The 22,141-nt window shown below is 45.9% G+C and overlaps 1 protein-coding gene across 1 annotated transcript in view; it reads right to left on the minus strand.

The window, feature by feature from the left end:
- The window catches only part of Cdkl1 (cyclin dependent kinase like 1), a 45,154-nt gene extending 26,554 nt beyond the window's left edge, over window positions 1–18,600 (minus strand). Inside the window, exon 1 of the mRNA XM_032907868.1 lies at window positions 18,031–18,600. Within this exon, the coding sequence (XP_032763759.1) occupies window positions 18,031–18,198 (168 nt within the window). The 5' untranslated portion in view covers window positions 18,199–18,600. The remainder of the gene's footprint in view (window positions 1–18,030) is intronic.
- Between the last annotated feature and the right edge of the window lie 3,541 nt (window positions 18,601–22,141).

Consider the following 22,141-nt stretch of genomic DNA (forward strand, 5'->3'; position numbering starts at 1 on the left):
GTGGGAAATGGCGGTTATAAGGAGGGGAAGTGGCTTTGGGAGGGATGCCCAGAGCTGGTGTATTCAGGATGCTAGTGTGGTTTTGAAGTGCACTAAGGGGGCTCTTGTGACTAGGGACTGTGGGAGCCTGGAGGCCAGCATGGGCTTTGATATGCAACCATGGGCATATGTCAATAGAGAGCCGTATGTCCCTTCTCCGGGGGCAAGGGAAATGACTTCTCCTGGGAGTCAGGAAGGAAACCACCAGAAATCCTATGTAGTCCAGAGATATTTACATTATGATTCATAATGGTAGCAAAAAAAATAAAAAAAATTAAAACCACTGTTTTGCTCCAATTTCAAAGGTCACCCATTTTTGCATTTTGAAGTTGCTAATGCCCAACTTCATGAAGTTGTAAAGTAAACGGCTCTCCAGATCCCTGTATTCCTAGTATAAAGAGAAGATCATTGTTTCTTCCCACACCCAATCCATCTCTAGGACTCTTTCCATGTGCAAAATTGAAACATTGTATCTGTCAAGAAACACTCACCCCAACACAGAAGAACAATAATTTCTCATGTCTCCGTATACCACAAAACCTCCATCACCCATCCCCCTTCCCCTGATAAATAGCAATAGCAGACTGCTGGGCTGAATCTAGAAAGGAATTGACTCAGGCCATTGAAGGAATTCCTGCAGGGCCCTGTGGGCTGAAAATATACACTTTCTTCTAGGTCATGGGAAGGAAGTTCAGGAAGCTGTGATACAATAGCCCTTGGGTATTTTTAGAGCGGTATGGCCCCAGAGAATGGCTCAGAAGAGGTGAAGATGGACGTGAAGGGAGAGTGTGGGGCCTTCTGACATCTAAAAGGTGATAGGGGTGTGGACCAGCACAGAGACTAGAGGGATAGCAGAAAAGCTCTGTTGAGAGCTATTTTGTTACCACAGGTCAGCATGTGGCAATGAACCGGAGCTGAGAGACAAGGGCAGGGAAGATATCAAGAATGAACAAAGATGGGTTCAATCGAGGGCTTGCTGATGTCAGCAGAGAGAGAAAGCAGGTCCAGAAGGAAGAAACTGCTGTTCTTGAGCCTTTGACGTCACAGGATCCAAAGAGTCCAAAGTATACACAGCAGGTTGGCTGGGGCTACAGCTGAGGATAAAGTCAGGGAGCCCCCTTATGCCGTGGGGGAGCTGTAGGAAGAGGTGGCCTTAAGACAGCAAGAAATCCAAAGAACCTGACACCCAGAGAGACGAGGGAGAGGCAGAGAAGAGAGAAAAACAGGTCCCCAGTGGCAAGAAAGAAGAGAGCAACCGCCACAGGTGGTCAGCGGCGACAGGGGCTGTAGGAAGGTCAAGTGGGGAGAGAACCGAGAGGCAACCAGAGGACTTCTCGTTTGGGGCATTTTGTGACCCATTGTGATATCCCTGCAAGGGGTGGTGAGCCAGACTGTGGTGGATTTGGCATCTCAAGCCACCTTCTTTCTGTGCATTGACTGGCCTGGGGTGGTGGGGTGGGGTCAGGAGGACGCTCGGTCCTGAAGCTGGTTCACAATCTACACCCTGTAGCTTTGAATCTCAGCTGCGGTAACTGTGGATGTTTGTCTATGAAGGCTCCCGGGGGTCCTTCCCGTGGCCCACAAGCCGCAGGAGGCTCAGGATAGCCATGACTATGACTACAGCCCAACACAAAATTGGAAACATACTTAAATCATCATGGGGTTTGTTTGTTTGTTTGTTACTTGTAACTCTGTTGTGTAGGTCTGAGTGTGAACTTTGTAGATGCCAGTACTGTATGTCACGCTGTCAGAAGACTGGACGTGCCTGGGCCTTATTTCCACATCAGTACAGAAGGGAGTTCTCGAGGAACATGCAAATGAATTAGATGACAAGAACCAAACGTCACGTACAAGAAGCGTGAATCCACGGAACAGATTACTACAAAGGTGTTGTGGCTTGTTTAGCTGTAATTGCTCCTGGTTTCTGGGGGTGGGGTGGGGTGTGTGTGTGTGTGTGTGTGTGTGTGTGTGTGTGTGTGTGTGCGTGTGTGTGTGTGAAGCCACAGCCTCAAGCTTGGCTTTATTTCTTGGCTGGCCCAGTCTGGAAGATCTTGACTGTCCTTTGTAGGTCATTACCACTGTCTGAATCGGGCTGGTCAAGTTTGAGATTTCTCTCCCTTTATTTTCTCTCCGATGTTTTCTATTACTGCTGCTAAGTGAGGCACTTTCTCTGGCCAAACAAAACAAAACAAAGACAAACAAACAAACCTCTTAAAATATTTTTTTTTTATTTTATGTCTGTGTATGCATACATCACTGAGGCCAGGAAGCACTGGCTCCCCCAGTGCCGGAGTTGCAGACAGCTGCGAACCAGACTGGTCAGTTCTCTGCAGGAACAGCAAACGTTCCTAACCGCGGAGCCGCCTCTGCACGCCCCAAGATTCCCGTTTGTGTTTCAGTATCCCCTCGGTTGAATTTGATCTGATCTTCGTTGGTTGTCCTATGGAGAGCAGAGTGTCACATGTCCTTCCTGGATAGCTCCTGTGTCTGCCATCAGCCTGTTCCTACCTTCCTTGGCCACCCACCTCTTGCTGTGAGCTCAGGCCCTGTGTCCCCGAAGGTCTCCTGTTTAGCTTCCCTTCTCCACAGCACTTTAAAGACTTTGATATTCATTGCCAACAGTGACCAGGAACTATCACTTTAAAGTCCTGGTCACAAGGCTGTTCTGGAAAATCTGATGGTCTGGCACCTCCCATCAGCATCCCTGTGGCTTTGACACGCTTGCTCTGAGAATAGCCATCCACTTCAGGGAAGGACCTTTGGTTTGATGCTCTCCCCATCTCTCCCTCTCTATGACACCGAGGCCCAGTGAGACAGCCCATCTCATCACTCTCCCTTTACTGATTCCAAAGAGTCAAGGAAGTGAGCTGTTCCAGGTACACGTTTCTGTCTAAAGTGGGGAAATCCACAGCCAATAGAGATGGCAGGACATCTCAAGACCAATACCAAAGAGTGTTACTCATCGATGAGTCATCAAAACCTGCCTGGCCCTGAGGATAGCGGCCTCCTAGAGGGTCCTTTAGGGGCCACATGGTTTTAGACTGACCAGTATACAGATCACTGTCTGTGGTCTCTCTTGTCTCTCTGCTCTGTATTCTTTGTGGGTGAGTAAGGGGATGTTGACCCTGTGTCTGTACTTTAGGGAAACACACTGAACCTTTCTCTCAATGGTTAATATATATTGGTTTTCCTTTTTAAGACATTCCTCTCCCACAACTGTGGTAAATAACAAAAGAGCAGAAATTAAAGTTTAGAAAGTGGGAGTTGTCCCAGTAGAGTGTTTTTCACAATCCTTTAAAATTGGTCTCATAGACATTTTGGAGGAGGTCCTTCCTCAGTTCCTATCCAGAAAGAATAGAAACAATGGGCTCTTCTCTCTGCTCATAGCTTTAAAATGACTAATCCTGGGTCCTTCTTAAGGATTCTCAAATGGGTTCCAGGTCCTGGGGCTTCTATGGGTTTCTCTCTTTCCTCGTTCCACTGTCCCCAGGGCTACTTCCCAAAGTAAACTACTAACATGTGGCTCCATATCTCAGATCTTAGCTTCTGCGGTGGAGGGAGGCACTGAACACAGGCGCAGCGTGAGAAGTGGGCCCAACTCCATCCATAGAATGGAACTGTGGTCTGGCGCCAGTCATGTGGCGCTTGTGAAGGCCGCATGGGCCCCGTGGAAGGCAGGCCCCATGCAGAGTAAGACAAACATGACTACTCTCACCTGCGTTGGTTTTGGGTGTTTTGCAGGTGGCTGTGTAACAACAGTGGCACAAAATGGAGACGTGGTAATTATAGGGAGTATTGCGGGACCTGGCTTTTCTTAGCTCTTTTAAATCATTTAAAAGGAGAAGAGAAAATGACAGGTCAGGCTTGGTCACCTGACAGCTTTGTGCTTGGGAGGTAGAGGGCTGGCCAACTGTATGCTAAGGGACTGTTGTCTCCTATAGAGGCAAGACAGACTGCTGAAAATACTTCACTTTCAAAGTACTGTGTCCCAAAGAAGACAGTACATGATCAGGGGTAAGGTCAGAAGAGAGAAGGATCTGTGACAAGGGATGTTTGGGATGATGAACCTGGAAACCCTAGATCCTAGAGTTTCCCAAACCCTCTGGACTAGGAGAGGTTTGCACACTGGCAAGGTGAATGGAAGCTGCTTCCACAGTTTGAAGATCCCTCTCACAGTTCAAGTGCCTATTTAAATGCAGTCCCCACTCCTCCAGGCCAAAGACCCCTTATTACAATAAAGCAGCCTGAAGAGGAGGAAGTAGCCATCTTCAGAGAACAACAAGACCTGGCTCATCTGGGCTAGCAGGAATCTTGAGAGTCTTGGACCACCGTGAAATATAGAAACTGCACGAGGCAAGTTTATTGAGGGAAGAGTCCTGTCCTATGGCTTGGGCTTAGCTCCTGACAAGGTCACTTTCTGGCCCAGCTGTCTAGAGGTTGGGCTTTCAGCAGAGAAGGTAGGCACATGGGAACTGCCTTGGTAGAGCATTGGGAGGCGGGGTGGGGATTGGAAGCCTCGGAGGTAGGCATTCTAAATTGGAATGTTAGGTGGACCTGCAGAGCCCTGTCCCCACACATGATCATGTTTCCTTTGAAGGACCAGAAAATACTCTGTCCACCAAAGCCCTGTAAACAGTAAGGTGGTTGGCCTGGAGGACACATCCATGGCTGCTTTGTGTAGGCAGAGTGGAAAGCCGTGTCTTTATTGCAGTTGCTCCCGTGGGCGTGGGAATTAGTCTCTCTGCTTCCAATGGGAACAAGATTCTAGAAAGGCCAACAGTAGGTGGCCAGAGTGGCATATAATGACTGCAGTGAGAAGCAAGGCCAGAACACCTCACTTCACAGAGCTCTGAGCCAACCCACGCAATGCCACGGCATGGATTCCTGAAGGGAGTGGAGGGGGAGGGGGCACGACAACAGGCTACTGCTGATGTATTAACTGATGTGTAGTAGCAGAAAGAATTGAAAGATAACCGAGCTGTTGTTGACACTTAAAATGGAAAGTTACAGTTCTTCGTGCAGCTTACAAACCAAACTACATTTGAGGAAGGACCCTGTGACGCCAACAGATTCCTAAAGGGATCTGTGACCACTTCTGTATAAACCCATGAAGCCATCTTAGGTCTTAGGTCTGAGCATTACCACCTCCGAGACCATTCCCTTCACTCCCATGTGCGAATTTGGGGTAGATACTTGGCAGGTGGCAAACATTCATTTCATAATCTTATACAGTAAGAGAGAGACAAACAGATACCCTCAGAACTGCCTGCCTTCCTCTCAGCCCAACCCTGGACAAAACGGTCAAAAGGAAAATGCCATTCTTGGGAAACTGCAGTTGGGGCAGCCAGGATTAAGGGTTGCTCACTGGCTTGCTGGAGGCCCCACAGAAGGGCCAGCCTGACTCTCTGACCAGCCATTTGGCCTGAGATCTCCTCTGGAGCTTTCTGAAAACCCAGCAGGCCAGTGACATGCGCAGTGGATGGTCAATCTGTTTTGTTGTGAAAAATTCCGTGAACGAATTATTTGTATGACCACGGTCACAAAGGGAAATACTGCAGAGCGGTGTGGCAAGGCCAACATGACCCGGCAGTTATGGGGTTCGCTTCTCATCATGGGGTGGGCGGTAACGCTGGTTGGTTTAGAAACTCCTACTTCCATTGTTGCAGCAAGAATGGAAAGCAGGTTCAACGATTTTCAGAGACAGTTTTACTCACCGGTATTTTTACTGGAGGGCCTTCAAGGTTAATAAACAGTAAGGAGGGATAATGATTAACGAGAGAATATGTCTGTTGGAAGCAAAATTGCAGCATAAAACATTAATCCTGCCAAACGTACAGCTGAATTAAAACATTTTTTTAAAAGTCTAAGTGAAAGGCACGCCTCTGACCCAGTTTTTTTTTTTTAAATCCATTCTACAGGAAAATTACTCCCTTCAGGTGTGGTTTGGATATTTTATAATTACATGTAACACAGATGGTTTGGCTAGAATTCCTGTAGGCTGGAAATAAAAAAATAATTTAAATGAGAAAGTCGTAAGATAACTTTTTAAGTCAAGACGAATTATACAAACCCTCATTTTGAAAACCTAACATTATGCTACGCAGTGTAGTGAGTGTAGTTATAATTATAGATAATAATGATTATTATTCAAAGTAATACAATGGGAGGATTTTTTAAATGTTTTCATCACAAAGACTTCTGAATAGTTGGGACCCAGAGAGATGGCGCAGTCAGTGAAGAACTTGCCTTGTAAGCAAAACAACCTGAGCCCAATCCCAAGAACCCTAGGGAGAAGATCAGGTGTACAGCACCTGCTTACAGTCTAGTACTGGGGAGGCGGAGACAGGAAACTGGACAGCCTCACCTAACCAGCAAGTTCCAGGCCAGTGAGAGAATTTGCCGAAACACGAGGTGAATAGTGTCTGACAAACAATACCTAAGGTTGTCCTCTGACCTCCACAGCACGTCCACTCTCATGTAAGCACGGCTGTATGCACACGTGTACCCCACATACTCACACGAAAGCATACCGAGTAATAGCAAATATTCGAATGGATAGGTATGCGAATTATCTTGACTTGATCGTGCCACAACATAAGCTATATGCATCACGTCCAGGAATTATACAATCATTGTTTGTCACGAGTGAATCAATTCCCAGCACATAGAAACATCGATCTATCCAAAAATTATTTGTTAAAAACAATTCATTCTGCCTCCTCCTGTCCTGAGGTATTTGATTTTTCTGGAGTCCGGTGTGTGACATAGGACGCAGTGCCTGTGACACTAACAGACTAGGGAACGGGCTCACTCTCTTTGTGGCCTGAAAGATGGAGACGTACCTACTTGTTGACCTCCGTTCCTTTTGTGCTTGAACTATTTGCCTGTCAGCTTAGGCTTGGGCTCCCACTGGCATGGAGAACACAATAAACACCTGTGAGCTAAGCCCAAACATCTCCGAGTAAACAAACAATACAACCAGTTACTATTTGCAGTTTGCACATTGTCTTGTGGAAATGAAATCAAACAGGTCTCCACTTGCTGAACAGACAGAGGAGATGAGAAGGGACTGTTTGGTTTCTCTCCTGTGGTCAAGGAAGTGCCCCATTTGTCTTCCCTGATACTGACAGCTTACATGAATGCCCCATGTCAGTCTATGCTGTAAAAAACTGAACCAAACCAAACCAAAACACCAAAAAACCAAAAACCTCCACTGGCCCCCTCTCCACTGGTCCTTGGAGCCAATGCTGCGCAGAACAAAATCCAGATAGTCCAAAGGCCCCGAACTGGCAGCCTAATAGCCAAACAGTGTCTGCAGATCCTGAGTTGTATTGGGTTTGAGTGATGTGAGAATTTTTAAAAATTACTTAACACTTTAAATTCAGAACATTTTGTTATCACTGAAAGGAACTGGGTTCCTGGAAAAATGTCTGATTCAAGGGCCAGGACAGGATGAGTCCAAGACATTTTATTTGCCTGCCACACAGCAAAATCCTCAAACAATGATGGATGCCTGTCAGAACCCAGGGCAGACAGAAGGAGACCAAACAGCCGAACATGTGACACCTTGAAAATCAAAATGTAGTATGGCTGTGTTAACAGGTATAACGTGTTGAATTTACACATTCATGAACATTTAATGATATTATTAAGTATGTGTCTGGGGGTGAAAGTTCTTTCCTAACAGAAAAAAAAATTAATAAATAAGAAAAATATACAGAAAAAACAACTGTTACAAAATCACCAATAGATATTAAAACCTGTTCACTACATTAGGATTTTTGTTTATTTTGTTTTGGGGATGTTTGCTTGTTTTTGCTTTTGTGTTGAGACAGGCTCTTACTCTGTAGTCCTGACTGCTCTGGAACTCACTAGGTAGGCTAGGCTGGCCTTGAGCTCAGAGACCCTTCTGCCTCTGCCTCCTGTATGCACCACCACACCCACCTATATATCAGCTCTATGCACTTTACACCCTTACGGTTATATAGCTCCTATTGGGACACTATGAAACATCTGGGTCGTCTATGCTTTAGATAACAGGATTGAATTGCTGATAAATTTCACAACATGATTTTGTAGAAGAATGACCTGGTACCGAATACCCAGAGAGGTGACCCCGCCAAAAATGTGGGGGTGGGGTGGAGGTGTGAGAGAAAGGAGTACAGCAAGGCTCCAACACGGATGAACACATCCAGTTAAATTCTATAGCTATCAACTGCATGATTCTCATTACCTTTAGATATTATGAATCTGGGGACCAGGAAGATGGCTCCGAGGGTATGAGATCTAGTCCCAGGACTGACATGAAAATTTGCATGTGATGGTGTGAATCTGTTATCTTGGCCCTCCTCCGGTGAGATGGGAGATGCAGCCAGGAGAATTACCTGGAAACTGGTTGGCCACTCAGCTTGGGATACAAAGCACGGTCGCAGAAACAAGATGGACTCTACCTCAGCAAGGCAGAAGGCAAGAGCTGACTCCTGAGAGTTGTCCTCTGACCTCCATAGACATCCCACAGCATGCAAGCACCCGTATTCACACGACACACGTGCATATGAAGGACAAATAACAGGTATTTTGAATTTGTCTTTCAAAACGTGTAGAGAAAACCCTCAGGAGATATCATATAAAATTCCAGTTTCTTGTTAAAAGAAAACTGGTCTTCCTATGGAGCTGAACATCAGCTCCATTCAGAGTCATGAGCGCTACAGTTTGCCCCAGTCCCTGCCTCTCCACATTGCTCCCCACTCATGCACCTTTGCACGTTTATGGGATCAGTGTGATCCTTACTAGTACCTGAGTTTGTGAGTCTGGTTCCCTACAATTCATAACAGACAATGCTGGACATGGCTGTAACGATGTAGCGACTAGTTAGCCATTACTCATGGGTTACATTATAATCCATTTTCATAAGCAAATCGAACAAGCTGAAGAGACCTAGAAATGGTTCCTTTTAGCAACAGTAGGATTAGGGTTTCTTTCCCTGTTTTTTTTTTTTTTTGTTTGTTTGTTTGTTTTTGTTTTTTTTTGTTTTTGTTTTTGTTTTGTCAGGATTACCCACTGAGGTTCCTGCTTGCATGTGAAATATTCCTCCAAATGATATTTTAAAGATGAACGCTCCGACCGTGCCCGCCGTGGTGCTGGGGCACTCGTGGCATTGCTAGTTGTGTTGAGTGGCATGAGCCTGGCACAAAGCTCACATCATGTGCTTAGTTAAAGCTTTGTTTGAATAACAGGGAGCCTTAGGGGTTCCACTTCTCCCAGCGATCTTTGGCAGCAGGGTGTTGACTCACCCAGTACTTCTGACCCGAGGTTTATAGGCAGTGAGACTTCTGGGGAGGCTAAAACAAGATCTGCCTTGAGCATGTCCCTTTGGAGACAGTCTCATGTTCAAATCCCACCCTCTGCCTTTCTCCATTAGCTTGTTTCTCTCCTCTGCTACTGCTGCCTTTAACCTCCACACCCTTCTGTCCCCGCATCCCCAGGCTGCCCGGACAACATTCCATGTTGGGCTCGAGAGCCCTGTATGCTCCGCTCAGCAGAAAGGCAGTGAAGCAGTACCAGGCAGGGACATAAATCAGGAGATAAGGGCGGGCAGGGTTCCAGGAGCCATTAGAGCTTGTCCAAGGTCACCTGACAGCCCTGAGCAGGATCCAACACTGAAGTCCCTAGCCACAGCTCTGTGGCTGCACAGTCACACAGCTCTGTCCCCACCAGAGATTGAGAAGAGCATCCTCTCCAGCACCAGGCACGCATGAGTCAGAGCACTGTCAGCAGAGCGGAATGTTCCAGTCTCATTCACACCTAGGAACCTTTCTCATCCCAGTTTCCCAAGTGTGTCTTTTTACACGTCTTTCCCCTAATCACTTACGGAAGGAAACGTAACACAACTAAGATATCAGATAGCTGTCTGCACACTGCACGTGTTGTATCTGTGCCTTATATAATAAAAGGATTAGAGGCTTTGTCATCCTCCTGTAAGAACTGATCCTCTTGGAGGTGACATTGTTCTCACTAAGAATGTATCCTGGGAGGGGGGGGGGGCAGAAAAGTGTCTCAACAGGTAAAGACACTTGCCAAAAGTCTGATGGTTTGAGTTCAGTCTGTAAGCCCTCGTGGTAGAGAGAGAACCAATTACTTGTCCTCAAACCACTACATGTGCGCTGTGCCACATGCATATTTACCTATACACACACACACACACACACACACACACACACACACACACACAACACACAAAGAACACATAAAGAACACATACATACTGTAGGCACTGGGTGATGGCTCAGCTGGTAAAGTGTTTGCTATGCAGGTGTGAGGGCCCAAGTTCAATCCCTAAACCTGTCTAAGAAAAGCTGGGCACGGCTGGACAAGATGGTGCATGCCTTAAATCTCAATCCTGGGAAGGCAAAAATAAGCAGATCCCAAGGCCTGCTGGCCAGCCAGCCTAGCCTCATTGGCAAGCTCCAGGCCAAAGAGAGACCCTGTTTCCAAAAAACAAGGTGGATGGCACTTAAAGAATGATAGCAGAGACTGACCTTTGCCCTCCACTTGCACACAGAAGTACACGCACATGGGCGTGGTGCCCCCCAACAAACACACACAGTGCCTTTTGTAGTAGGGGTAGCAGAGTGAGTTTTGTGGTGCTGGATATAAACCATGACCTTCGTATGCCAAGCAAGCTCTCTGCCATGAGCAACATCTCCAGCCCCTTAGTAAAGTTTCAGATGGACACCCCACCCTGCACTTATTCTTCTCATCCCTGTTGGTAGCAAATAGTGACTTTTCCTTCTTAAAAATAAAAAGCCTTATGGATAACTACCATTCCCACTGTTCCCATTCTCAATCCGTCTCCAGACTTCCATGGGAGCCACAGGTCACAGAGAAGGCCTGCAGGAGAGAGGATGGGATAGATCCTGATGACCCACAGCTGCTGGTTCTGATATGTGCACACAGTAGGGCTTCGTCTTAGGGATGGACAGAGCTGTGTCTGCATTGCAACTGCCTGTCTAGGAGGGTTCTGGCAAATCATTAGCCGTTCCAAACCACTACGCAAAACAGAACCCACTAGCCACCGTCTGAGGCGGTTACGACTGTTAATTGTTGAGTCCTAGGCAACTAATAGAGTTGGCAGCTCAGCCAAGTCTGAAGGGCCAACAGTTCCTACCTGCCAAGGGAAAATGTGTGATGCCCTCTCCTGCTCTGAGAGAGAGAAAGAGAGAGAGAGAGAGAGAGAGAGAGAGAGAGAGAGAGAGAGAGAGAGAGATCGCTGTGTCTGTGTCCTAGCTGCTGCTTGGGGCCCTTTGACTGAAGTTGGTCTGACCAACTCTATTACCCCCTGCACCACCTACTTGGGGTAGGTCACCCAGACACCCACAGTAGCACTGTCTTATCTTTGATCTCCAACTGCCCTGGGGGCCGTCTGCTCCCTCTATTAAGGCCAGATGGAGTAGATTCCTCTCTCTCAGAAGGTCTACCATTTCACTCCACAGAGAACGATGCAGCAGTAGAAGCCAGGAGCCTGGGAAAGAGTTGATGCTTCGCCTTTGTCTGTTGCTGGATACATGGATCCTACTGGGGGTGGGATGGGAGGGTAGGGGATGGATTAAAGCACAGGTATTTGCTTACCTGTGTTCTATGCAAAGTAAGTGCCCACCATATCTCTCTCTCTCCCTCTCTCTCTCTCTGTATGCATCTCATGCACATTGATGTGTGTGCGAATTCATGTGTGTGTACCACACTACACAGTTGAAGGTCAGAGGACAAGACTGTTTTCTACCTCATTTGAGACGGGGTCTTTTTGTTGTTTTTTTGCTGCATACATCATGTTAGCTGGCCCACAAGCTTCAGGAAATTCTCTTGGCTCTGCCTCCAATCTTCCTGTACGGGCTGTTGGGATTGTAGCTGGTCTCTCTAAGCATCTGACTTCTATCTATCTATCTATCTATCTATCTATCTATCTATCTATCTATCTATCTATCTATCTACCTACTTACCCATCTATCTATCTATCTATCTATCTATCTATCTATCTATCTATCTATCTATCTATCTATCTATCTACCTACTTACCCATCCATCTATCTATCTATCTATCTTAATTGTTACATGGTGTCTGGGATTCACTGAGATCTTAGTTCTTATGTAACAAGCACCTTTACCCACTGAACCATCTCCCCAGTCCCATACCTGAGTTTGTGATTTAAGGTAATTTATTTATTGAGATAAATTCTCACTGGAGACAACCCTGACTGTCCAAGAACTCATTATGTAGGCCAGGCTGGCCTTGAACTCATAGAGATCCACCTACCTCTGCTTCCTGAGTGCTGGGATTAAAGGCATGTACCACTACTAGAGGCTCTCCCGCTCCTTCTGGCTATTTCTGTGACCACTCTTCCTGCCATGAAATATGTCTTAAAAACATGTTTAAAGGTTAGGTGTAACATGTTTAAAAACAAGCTATAAGAAGGGATTGAGAGGTTGGGGATTTAGCTCAGTGGTAGAGCACTTATGTAGCAAGCACAAGGCCCTGAGGTTCAGTCCTCAGCTCCAGAAAAAAAAAAAAAAAAAAAAAAAAAAAAAAAAAAAAAAAAAAAGAAAAAAGAAAAGGGCTTGAGTTCCACTATTTAAAGAAGCAAGCACACATACTCTTCCCGTTCCCCTAAGCCGGCTTTGTGTTTTACCACCTACTTGTTTATTACTAGTCTCTCCTTGCTGAAATACATGGGGGTGAAGGCAAAAAACGATGCCTCCAACGTGCGTTCGCTCTGCATGATTTTGGCCATTTTCTGCACGTGCTTGCCCGTGGGCATGTCAGTTATCTCGTGCGCAAAGGTCTCACCAAACACCAGCCAAATGCACTTCATTCTTTTCTTTGTACGACAGAAAGTCTATTTGGAAATGGTGCACTAAGCTTATACACCACAGCGCAGTCTATTGTCCCTGTCACTAGAACAATATTAATTGTCCCTAAAGGATGATCTGACTGATTTTAACCAGAGCGATCGTTTGGCTTTTGTTATTTTATGAGACTATGGTGCTGCTCACAGCTCTAAGGAGACAGATTCACTTAAAAAAGCAAAACAAAATAAAATAAAACAAGCTCAATTATATAACCCAGGAAAATCTTGATTGCTAATTAAGATATCGAAGAGTTGACTCTCACAAGGCATCTTGGTGAGCACAGCTTATAACTTGTTTAGCAGTGATTTCTTATTATTAAAAAAATACTTGTTTTGTAAAAAAGAGTCACATTTTTTTTTCTCCAAGTGGTATGAAACAATGCTATTTGTAGTGTTTCCAGTTTTTTGGAAAAAAAATAAACTTTTTATAAAAATTTTATCAAGATAAAGGCCTTAATAATATAATCCCCCCAGCTATAACTTCCTGATGGGACTTCACACCAGAGAGGGAAACAAGGAAGAGGCAAACCTTACAAACTACTGTTGGTTGCTAGACAATTACCTCCCACAATTACATCTGTTTACAAAGAAACAACTATAAACTTAGAAAGTACTAAGTACCGGACCTTACAATATTGCAAAATGCAGTCCGGAAAAGATCTACAGGAATTCTCAATTTTGTTACAATATGAAATCCCAGGGACCATCCCCTCAAAAGGCACCCAGAACCACATAAATGGTGTTTTGTTTTATCAGCTATACCGTGTAGGATAGCACTTGATCTGGGAATATTTTCATCCCCAGATGTAATATTCACAGTTATGAGATTTACAGGGCACAAGCAATACAGAAACATGCAATGACATACAACACTCAATGCAGACATGCGTGATGTAGGTGAAGTTAGATGTTCTTGGCAGTTCTCTCTCAGGAAGGTCATGTTTCCCACAAAGGGTTCCTTTCCTAGCTTCATTTTGATATTAAAGTGTCTAATCTTCTAAGAGTTGGTTAAGATAGTGGATTATTGCTGGTTCGTTTTGTGGTTGTTTTTAGGTCTTGACTGGGCTGAGGGTGTGGCTCAGGGTATAGATAGCACTTGCCTAGTTTTGGAGAGAAACCCTGGGTTCAATCCCTAGCTTGGAGTTCAAGGCTAGCTTGGTCTACAGCATAAGACTGTTTCAAACACGGAAGAAGAAAACACAGTGAGGTCTGGTGGAGCAAGACTATGCTCCAAGTATTTAACAGGACTCCCCGAGAAACCCTGACAACTCTACCTCAATTGATAAAAAAAATGTGTTTTGAAATGTCATGGGCCATGAGTTAAAAGTCTGCAAATGACAACCTTTTCATAAAATATAATCTTCGTGGGCTGGGCAGTGGTGGCGGGTGCATGCCTTTAATCCCAGCACTCAAGAGGCAGAGGCCCGCAGATTTCTGAGGCCAGGACAGCTGAGGCTACACAGAGAAACCCTGTTTCAGAAAAAAACAAAAAACAAAAAACAAAACAAAAAAGCCTCCTCCTCCTCTTCCTCGTCCTCCTCCTCCTCCTCCTCCTCCTCCTCCTCCTCGTTCTCCTCCTCCTCCTCTTCTCCCTCCACCCCCACCTTCTTCACTAGCTATCCTTTTCGGAAGAAGAACAGATACTTTAGTATGATGTTCAAAGTCCCACTTCCTGCCTCGGCCGCTGTTCTTTGGCCTCTGTGCTGGGCTGTCTGGGCCAGCCCTCACCGGCTCACCTGTGGCCACTGAGGAGCCTTGGCCCTTTGCTTTGAGGTCTCATTTCCAGTGTTTCTCTTCATCTGGGATCATGAAGTCTTGGCTTCTCATGGTGCATCCAGTATCCCTTCCTAGGAGCTCACCTAGTTGCAGGGGCCGCTGTATGACACCTGAAGTTCCCACCCAGATTAGTATCCCTTTCCCCTAGAGCCACATAGCTACACCTCAGGTTCCAGCTCAGCCCACCTGAAATCTAGCTGCTTCATTTCTTCCCTTGTCACTCTCAAACTTCAAAATCCACTTCTAGCACGCTTTCTTTAATCAACAGCACCAGAAGAGCTCTTGCCAGACACTGGGACACAAAGTCAGTGACACAGGCTCTGCCCATTAGGATCTCAGTATACCAGAAGTGAGAACGGGGGACATTTACTCCACCTACTTTCCAAGAGTTGAGCTTGTGAAACAATTTGCACAACACTTGGTAAGGTACAGTTAGGCTCAGTAAGAATCACTGGATCAGGGTTGGGGATTTAGCTCAGTGGTAGAGCGCTTGCCTAGGAAGCACAAGGCCCTGGGTTCAGTCCCCAGCTCCGAAAAAAAGAACAACAACAACAACAAAAAGAATCACTGGATCAGGCTGGAGAGATGGCTCAGTGGTTAAGAGCACCGACTGCTCTTGCAGAGGTCCTGAGTTCAATTCCTAGCAACCACATGGTGGCTCACAACCATCTGTAGTGGGATCTGATGCCCTCTTCTGGTGTGTCTGACAGCTACATTGTACATACATACATATGTGTATACATACATATATTTTTCAATGAAAATATGACTTCATTTAACAAACGCTCAATTCACTGAGTTATCAAACATGCACCAAGTGCATACTGGACATTAGGAATATCATAATTTTGAAGAGTAAGAGCTAAAGAGACATAAAATCAGTAATGTCATATCACCTTCCTTAGACTGGAGAAGAAACATTGAACACCTGATTTAGCGGGTAGGGGCGTCCTGCTTTCACATCCTCTGTGGTGTCCATCGCCCACCTCACATTGTTATTTATTTTGGTAGGTGAACACACAGTTGCTACAGAGCACTGTGGGGTAAGAGGTCAGTTTGGGGGACTTGATTCTCACTCAATTAGTATTGACTTGTAACACCTCCTTTTCCTTAAGAGTTTATTTTATTAACCCTAAAAAACAATTCAATAAGAATATTTATTGGTGGTAGAGCGCTTGCCTAGCAAGCGCAAGGCCCTGGGTTTGGTCCCCAGCTCCGAAAAAAAGAAAAAAAAAGAATATTTATTGGAAGTCTAGCAGGTGCCACAGAGTGTGCTAGGAAGACAGAGAGACAGGGAAGCAAGGCTCCCAACTTAGAGAAACTTGGGGAGCTACACTTGGGAGCACAGTGATGATAAGATGTGCTGAGATATCTGTACGCATGGTGAGAGGCCTGAGAGGACCTTCTCAGAGCCAAACAGAGAACAGCCACTATGCTCCTAGGGACACATTTAAAATTTTTTTTCTTTTCTTTTTTTCGGAGCTGGGGACCGAACCCAGGGCCTTGCACTTGCTAGGCAAGCGCTCTACCACTGAGCTAAATCCCCAACCCCCACATTTTAAAATTTTACATTTGTTTTTATTATGGTAGATGCAACACACAGGTGTTACTGTGCACCATGGAGGTCAGAGGACAGCTTGAGGGGAATCAATTCTTTCCTATCATATAGGTCCAAGGGATCAAACAGGTTTTCAGCTTGGTGGTGAACACATCTATGCACTGAGCCATCTTTCTAGCCCCCCATTATTTATTATTATTTATTATTATTATTATTATTATTATTATTATTATGTAAGTCAACTCATTGAAGACTGGGAATGTGCCTTGGTAAGAGAAGGCTTTGTCAACTTAATAAAGGCTCTGGGTTCAATCCTTAACACCACAAAGTAGTAATAATATCAATAATAATGATGATGATGATGATAAATAAAATAAAGAGTAACTCAGCTATCACCTTCTACCGAGAAAGCTGAAGTGTTCAGTGGCTCACAAGAGCAGACGGCAAGCATTGGCTGTGTGGAGGTGAGTAGGCAGAGGAGCCCAGCTGTGGATGGGCACAGACACTTGAGTTCCCGCCTTCTGAGAGGATCACCCACTCAGGCACTTGGCCAGTGTCTTCTCAGAACAGACAACAACCTGCAAGTTATGAACAAATCAAAACCCAAGACAGAAACTTTCTTGCTAGCAGTCTGTGGTCATTCACCCAGGGTCGCTGCTTCCTACCCATGGTCCTCATCTAGACAGAACCCCATGCATTTGAACCATGAGAAAGGGTTTCTAGAGAGGTCTGAGAGAAGGGAGATGCAAGAAAAAGAGTTCAGCCTGCTGTTTTAACCGCTTTCCACTGATGATGGGACCGCCCTTCCCTAACTATGTAGCAAGACAGGATAGAACACAGAGGCCATACTTTCTGAAGCATAGCTGATCCCCCGGGGAGCCATGGCCTGCCTCATCCTACACGAGCAGCTGCATCACCTCTTTGAGAAGAAGCCTCTTTCCGAAGGGAAAGCACGTGTATCTTGTAGTGAACACCCCTACACTAAGTTCTAGGATGAACTAATACACGTTGACAACGCCACGGCTTTGCCTCTGTGCTGGGATGCTTGCTTTCAGACAGGACATTGTGAAGCCTCTGTAACGAAAGCCAATGACTTTCTCCCAATGAGAAAGCAGGTATTGGGGCAAGAGTTCCATCGGTAAATTTGTCATGTAAGTCCAAGGACCTAAGCTTAGATCCCAACACCCACACAGATGCTGCCTGAGGACAGCTGTCCACCTGCAGTTCCAGCGCTAGACCCTGGAGAAGATTGACTGGCAGTCCTTAAGCTCTGGGTTCCAGTGAGACACTGTTTCAATGTGTAAGATGGGAAATGGTTGAGGAAGATGGCCAGTGTTAACCTTCGGCTTTCAAATGCCCATGTCTTACATATGCAAAGCACATGCTCATACACGAACACATATGCAGGCACACACATACACACCCGAACACATATATTCAGATGCATATATAGCCCCCCAAAAGGACAATGGGTTAAAAATATGAAATGAAAATAATCCTAGAAGCTTAAAACTCAAAACCTCTAGCAAGGCTGAGTTGTATTAAATTCCGCTTCTCAGGGGCCTGTGAAAAGACTCTGTCTGCAGTTGAAACGATGAGAGCCCCACACCTCTCCCTCCACCTTGCTCACTCTTACATAATCCATTCTCTGCGCACAGACTCCGATTTGCGCCACTGAAGACAAAGGCTGTGGGGGAAGAGGGCAGAGCCACAGCCCACAGCATCCATCTAACACAGAAAAAGCGAATCAGCTACCTTGAGCATGCGGATTTCTCGAAGGGCGATTTTCTTTATGACAGGGTCATCTTCGGTTTCCAGAAACCTCTTGATGGCCACGATCTGACCCGTGTCTCTGTTTCTGCACTTGAACACTACCCCATAGGAACCTTCTCCAATCTTTCCAATTTTTTCGTATTTTTCCATTACAGAGGAGCACGTCTTCTTGAGAACGGATTTTCATATAGTTTTTAAAGGTCGCTTATGAAATACGAGAACCGATCGCTCTCGAGCCTCGTCAGCTAAGAGCTGTCGGCTGGGATCTAGAGGAAACAAGGGCCCGAGTTAAAGAATAAGGACCAGCCAGGTGTGGACTCCACCCCCGCCTAGCAATGACATCGCGGTCGAGGTTGGGAGCCTACAGGTGGCTGCCATGGGTGACCCAATTTTAGTTGTCTGTTTCATCCCCTCGATCTAAAGATGTAGCCAGCATCCAAAAACGAGCCGAGCTGTAAGATAATCTATCGTTTTAACGTTATGGTTCATACGATCTAAGACACTTGAGCTGGCTGGAGCACGGCGGAGGCGAAGGGCTTCCCCGGTTCTAATTTCGGGTCTCATTTCCCTCCGGAAGAGGACACCGGCTGGGCAGCCAGGCCCGCTGGGACTGCGGGGACTGCGGGGACTGCGGGGACCTCCCACCCTGACTCCCGGTGCCTCTCGGCCCAGCTCGAGCACCGCAGCCTGCAGCTCCGCTAGGTCGCCGCTGCGATCCCCATGGGAACCGCGCCGGCTGGGCGGGGCCGCCCTCCGCCCTGCTGTCCCCGCAGCCAACCTGGCAGGGTCCCTGACCCTGCGCTGATGGTCCGCAGGGTTTAGCTCAGCGTGGAGCGTCTGCGGGATAACGCCTGCACCCAGGCTGTCCTGGCAGAGCGCTCCAGCTAGGGTGGCCGGGTCCGTACCTTACAACGCTCACTCCTTGGTGTCCCTTCCTTGCTTGTGAACCCCGGAGGGCAGCAATTGCGTGGGTCCTACTCCTCGGTGCAGCTTCAAAAAATGAATGAGAGAGAGGCAATAGAGAGAGGTGGGATGGCCTTCCCTCTCATGTAGTGGGGTCTTGGCGCGGTGCAGAGCCTGCCTGGATTGCCTTGACTCTTTCTTTCCCCAATCACTTCCTTATTGATCCTGTTTCAGCACAGTGACCGTGGCATTGATGGGTGCGGAAAATCTTGAAATAAAGGACCGCACAGACAGCCTCTACATTTTGTCAGCCCTTTCATCCCTTATGCTGGGCGCCGAGGTGCTTGTGTGCTGGCGGCAGGACTTCAGCAGAGAAAATGCACAAGGCGAAACCTGGTCAGCCCGGGCCAAGGAGCGTGCGATGCAAATGTACACAGAGCTCAAGAGGAAGCTGGGGCTGGGCACACAGGGCGTGGCGGCTGCCTGGCAAAGGGTAGAGGTATAAAGAAGTGCAGACTAGCAGTGGTCTGGGACCCTCCCCAGAAACCGTGTGCAAACGCGAATGCCTATTCTTTTTGAATTTTGTCTTTCCCACTATAACGTATAAATGGAGGGGTTGGGGATTTAGCTCATGTAGAGCGCTTGCCTAGCAAGCAAAGGCCCTGGGTTCGGTCCCCAGCTCCGAAAAACAAGAAAAAACAACAAACACACACACACACACACACACACACACACACACACACACACAAAACGTATAAATGGAAACACACAGTGCTCAGCCTTCAAGAATCAGATTCTCACTTCACAGAATGCATCTGAGATCCACACACATCTTGCATTTATCAGCAGTGTCTTCCTTTTTATTGCCCGGTAGCGTTCTGTTGTATGAACGTACTGGTTTATTCAATCCTGGTTGAAGAATGTTTGAATTGTTTCCAGTTTGGGGTGATTATACACGAAGCCACTAGAGACACCGTGCATGGTCCTTTCTATAAAGATGTGTCATCATTTTTCTTGGGGAAATACTTAGCAGAAGACCTCTGGGTTCCACATCGAGTTTATCTTTTCCCTTTTCCCTTTATGTTCCCAGTGCTTGGCATCCTTGCTGTCCTTTTGACTTTAGCCATTAAAATAGATGGTTATTGGCTTTAATGGTTTTAATATAAATTTGACTCGTACCTGCCCTATAGATGTGCTCTTGCTTCAGGATTCTAAGAGGTTTTAGAAGTTCTTTGGCGGGGTTGGGATTTAGCTCGGTGGTAGAGTGCTTGCCTAGCAAGCCCAAGGCCCTGGGTTCGGTCCACAGCTCAAAAAAAAAAAAAAAAAAAAAAAAAAAAAAAAAAAAGTTCTTTGGCACCAACACTTCTTCCCTGGTGGGTCTCAGTTCTCACCTGGGACATGGCAAAAGGCCAAAACAAAACAAAATAAAAAGTCCAGTTGATTGAATTAAGTACAAGATGGTGAAATTATTATGAATTTCCATACTGAGGACGGAGTGCAAGACCCTGTGCTCGTCAGGTAGGTGCCCCCAGTAGGAGACAGGATTGCTGTAACTGTCCCTAATACTGACAATGTTCTCCTTCACCTTTTAAAAGAGCTGTTTATAAGGACCACCAAATAGGGGCGTTTTAACTTTTCTTAATCAGTTTCTCTTTTCACTGGGTAGGTTCTTCAGTGTGATGGCAGGACCACACTCCTTGCATTGTTGCGAAAGCCAGCTTATGCTAGTAAGCACATTGCTGCCTGATATTCATTCACTTAAGCTTGCTGGAGGCAGCGTCTACGAGGACCCTTGATGTCCTGCCTTGTGACAGCTGTGCCCTTATAGGCCTCCTTACGCTTTTCCCACTCTGTCCCTTATTTACATGAGAAAATTTTAACTCATATAGGGGTAGACATGAGTTATATATAGTTATACATATGCATATAGGTATGTAAAGTAGGCTTACGAGTTAAACATTTTCTAAAATCAAATCATGAAAAAATATTTTAAAGCAATTCTTTGGGAGTCAGGTACGGTGACACATTCTTGTAAGCTCAACACTTGGAAGCTAAAGACGGGAGAGCCAGGAGTTTAAAGCCATATTCCCAGATGGTGTAGGCAGTTCAAGATAGCCTAGTCTATGTGGGATCCTGTCTCAAAAAAAAAAACCAACCCATCTCCTATATGTGACATATCTCTCTCTCTCTCTCTCTCTCTCTCTCTCTCTCTCTCCCCTCACCAATTTATTAAAAACGAAATGAATATGCCTATTTATCTTCCCATAAAGAACATTCGATGTTGCAAGAGTATCTTTGTTCTTCAGAGTTGATCAATTACTTGATTTTACCATACTCTCACCAAAACAGTATAACTATGCTATCTAGAACAGCAGTAGTATATTTAGGGCTGTTTCAAAAAATTCGTGGAAAATTTGTTCCAAATCCCGAGCCAAAATTCATTTCATGGATATATTTTTTTAAACAGACTCGGGTCAGTAATTCAAACAGCAATTTTGGGAAAGCAAATGCTCTAGCAGTGCGTGAGGAGGCAGTATTTAGTGCACGCTGAAGAACTATAGCAACGTCTTAACGCATTCGTTTTCCCCCAGTTAAATCATGATGTGCGTACAGAAACAGCACTGTGCTTACAACGTGCGAAAGTCTAACATCCGACAGGCGTTTCCGGTGGTGTTGGTTCCTGCTGAGCTGAACGAAGTTTCTTACTAGCAAGGCAGTGCAAGCTGCGTGTGTGTTCAGAGCAAACAAAGGCTGCAATGAAATTACATAATCCAGCCCAGGTGAGCACTCGCAGAAAGCCCTAGGATTTGTTACTTGATTTCTAATGAACCTTTCATGTTTGGACATCTTTCACTATTTCCAAGCTTTTTTTTTTTTTTTTTTTTTTCTTGGCAGTCCCATTCAATTCCACAATCGGCCATTTGAGAAAGCAGGTCCAAGAGTGTCTATCTATCTAGTTACTTAGTTTTAAGGACCCAAACATGCAAAGTGATGGAACGCTGCTTAGGAGATTATGACTCTGCCTCAGGTCCCCTCCTCGCTGTTCTGAGGAAAGCTTTGAGTACTCCACAGAAGGGAACTGACAGGCCAAGAGGCAGAGAAAAACAGGAAAGTAAGTCCTAGCAGCAGCCCTGTGAGTGAGATGGGAAGGTGGTCTCCATACTCCACCGACAAATTCAGTTCAACCTGT

This window comes from Rattus rattus, chromosome 7, assembly GCF_011064425.1.
Source record: "Rattus rattus isolate New Zealand chromosome 7, Rrattus_CSIRO_v1, whole genome shotgun sequence".
In the NCBI taxonomy this organism is placed as follows: Eukaryota; Metazoa; Chordata; class Mammalia; order Rodentia; family Muridae; genus Rattus; species Rattus rattus.